The sequence below is a fragment of the Tiliqua scincoides genome, chromosome 7 (genome assembly GCF_035046505.1).
Source record: "Tiliqua scincoides isolate rTilSci1 chromosome 7, rTilSci1.hap2, whole genome shotgun sequence".
Taxonomy (NCBI): domain Eukaryota; kingdom Metazoa; phylum Chordata; class Lepidosauria; order Squamata; family Scincidae; genus Tiliqua; species Tiliqua scincoides.
In genome coordinates this window covers 14,797,627-14,800,852 of record NC_089827.1, presented here as the reverse complement: position 1 = coordinate 14,800,852, position 3,226 = coordinate 14,797,627, and the positions used below count along the sequence as shown (strand labels likewise).

Here is a 3,226-nt window from a genome sequence, read left to right as displayed (position 1 = left end):
ATGAAAGGCCAGTAAATTTTTCTGTGGGACTGAAAGAAAAAACCACAAACCCCAAACCCATAACAGTATTTAGTTTTTAAAAAAATCCAGACAGAAAGAATGTACTTAGAAAAAAATAAAATCTAATGTAAATGACAACAACAAAAAAAATACTGCTTTGGAATGCTCCCCAGAACCCACAAGGCAAACAGAGAGGGGGTGATAATCCCGGACTGCATGGCACATCTCCCATCACTTACAGGACTTAACACAGCCCCCCAAATTTTAGTCTTTGCAAAACAAGAATTCTATGAAATGCTTTAAAGGTCATCCAGTGTCTAAAATTAGTTTCATTAACACATTAACCTCATGTCAAACTTAACTGAGTCAGATGTCCAATGCTTAATCTTTTGTGATGGTCTTACTTTTTAACGTGGAGATATATACAGCATTTAGCGCTGATATATTTAGCACCTGCTACTCTCCGAATCCTTATCTAAATTTTCAACCACATCAAAGCATTTTAGGGCAGTGGTTCAGTCTTTTATTCTTAATTACAAACCTTCACGAGTGGTCAGCAGGAACAAGTTTAGATTTTAAAATACTGTAGGATTAGAGATGAGCTATTGCAAAGATTGCAGAACGTTGTTGCCCAAATCCTTACAACTGCTGACATCCCCCGTTCTTGATGTTGCTTCTCGAGACATGGCAACAGGCCACAATTGCTTAGCAGAGAAGGGTAGTGTTTTCACAAGGCTAAAGATTTACAGATGCTCCCTCATATAACACAGTAAGGTTCCCTTGGTAACCTGGATTTTCTGCAGTAAAGAAGGGTTGTACTGAAACAGCGCCTCAGCTCCCTGTTGGAGAAAATGCAGACAAAAGGATTGATTCCAGCTTGGGCAAAACTCATCCAAACAGCAGCTGTTAGAAATCCCCCAGGAACCACAGGCCCTCTCGCAAAAACTCTCCAGTAACAGGCTACCAAGTAGGGGCCCCATAAGGTGAGGAAGAGGAATGTCATGATATAGAACATTCTGCTGATGCGCTTTTCCATTTTGAACTCGTCCAAGACGAGTAGCCTTCTCCTGCCGGTGGTGTTGGCGTTTTGCCTGATCCCCAGCAAGGTTGGAGGCGTGGGACCCCTTCCAAATCCGGCCAGCCAATTTGCAGCGGCCTGACCGCTGGCTCCGGGACCGTGAAACGTCCAGTTCTGGCTCACCGCTGCAACAAACTGAACTGGCTTCATTTTCCTGCGATCGTGAACAAAAAAGATCAGCTTGAGGTAGACAAGCTGTGTGGCTAGAAGGATCAGAGCGAGGAGCAGCATAAATCCCAGAGAATCATTGGCTCTGAAGGAACGATGTTGAAAGGTGCACTGGTCTTCCTCCCGGATGAACGAATAGGTGCCCACATCCAACACCGGAGGGAAAGCCATTGCTACCGAGAGGGTCCACACCATACAAATGACCGCTAAACAAGTCCAAAAGGTCAGCCTTTTTGTATAAAAGCGGTGGTGGGCAATCGCTAAGTATCTGGTGACGCTTATACAGAACAGCATGAAAGCTGTGTGGAAACAGGACAGAACCCCCAAGAAGGCAATCACTTTGCACGTGAGAGTCCCATATGTCCAAGAAGAACCGTTCTTCACTGACGTGAAAACAAACGGGAAGCAAATGGCAGATCTGAGGATGTCTGAGCAGCAAAGATCCAATAGGAAGTAGTATGGAGCTCTATGCAAGGTCTTGTCTTTGACTAGTAAAATGGAGATCAGAAGGTTACCCACCACACTGACTCCTATTATGAAACCCAGTGAAGTCAGTTTCAAAAATGCTGTCAAAGGAGAGAGATTTTGTAAGATGTTGTCAGCTGCATGGCTGTAGTTCGCCATAGATGGATGGATGGTATGAATATCGCCTCAGTCAAGTCTCATGATCTATATATATGGACAAGGAACAAATAGATCCATACATCTTACTGAGAATGTATTCCACAAGCCGACCTGACCGGGTGTCTAGTCACATAGGACATCCTCTTTTTGTCTTCCTGGTTTGTCATGCCATCAAAATATCTGGGGGGAAAAAAATCAAGCTATCAGACCTTAGGTTAACATAGGAATGATGTCAGGAAGTGCGAATCAAACATGATAATTTATGGGGAGGCAAAGGAAGTTGCAAGTTGGAGTACTATTATTTGTTTGAGGGAAATTCAGTGAGAACGGCACACTTTTACTATGCGATGCAATCCCTTACTTTATTGAGGACTGCTCAGATTGGTCTTGTTTACAATCAAATCCTTGGCAGGATATTCAGGTCTACAGCCCCTGCTTCTGAAGCTCCAGGAATAGCCTGATTCCGACATCATCATTCCAGCACTGGCACTGTTCAAGCTGAAATGCTAAAGAAGGGCTGTTGAATACTTTCAGAGAATGCCCACCTTTTTTAAAAACCTGCTTACATGATGTGTTTCAATGGTAGACGCTGTATTGATATGGAATCCATCCAACAGCAACCCTGCAGAATGTATGTTTTTTAACCCAACTCACCCCAGCGTATTCATCACACCCTGCTAGTTCATCCACCCAGAAGAGAGGAAACCGGAATCCTTATTTTCCAATGAGCCAGTCTCTCCCCTCCCCAAACCTGAAATAAATGTTTATGCTAAATAGTTAATACTCCTGTGCTATATGGGCATTTGTGTGCTTTGTCCTGCAATAAAGACCATGAAAAAGCAAGACACGACCATAATGAATTCTAATTTTTTATATGCATTCCAAAATATGTAAAAAGAAGCATACCCCAGGAATAACATCCACACACTCAGACATGTTCTGGGCTGTATTTAGACCAGCATGAGATCTGCTTTTGGCTCAAACGGTGCTCCAGAATTTCTCACAAGGCTGCCTGTCAAAATGCAATTAACAAAGAAAATAAAAAATGCATCCTTGCAGCTCGCATTGGATCTAGACATGGGAGAGTCACTCGATGGCACCAAGCAGACAGGCAAGGCTCAATCGCCTATTCCCATGGAATGCTTCTCTCCGATTGCCATCTCTTGTCAGGACTAGACACACGCACAGACACCATCTTCACAATAGACTCAAGCAAAAATCAGCCCTTCCACCATTCTTGAGCTTTTAGGAATTGCCTGGCTAGTGCTGGTGCTGCTGCTGCTGCTGTCACCGTCACTGCTGTGTAAACAAGAGCCTGATTAGATCATGATAGCGTGATTTAAGAAAGGGACACAC

At 43.6% G+C, this 3,226-nt stretch overlaps 1 protein-coding gene across 1 annotated transcript; it reads right to left on the bottom strand.

Moving 5' to 3' along the window:
* Positions 1-757: 757 nt before the first annotated feature.
* GPR85 (G protein-coupled receptor 85) lies at positions 758-1,870 on the bottom strand. Its single transcript, XM_066634314.1, has one exon. The coding sequence runs from the start codon at positions 1,868-1,870 to the stop codon at positions 758-760; it is 1,113 nt and encodes a 370-aa protein (XP_066490411.1).
* Positions 1,871-3,226: the final 1,356 nt, after the last annotated feature.

Coding starts and splice junctions, on each gene's coding strand:
- GPR85 (XM_066634314.1), bottom strand. CDS start 1,870: ATGGCGAACTACAGCCATGCAGCTGACAACATCTTACAAAATCTCTCT.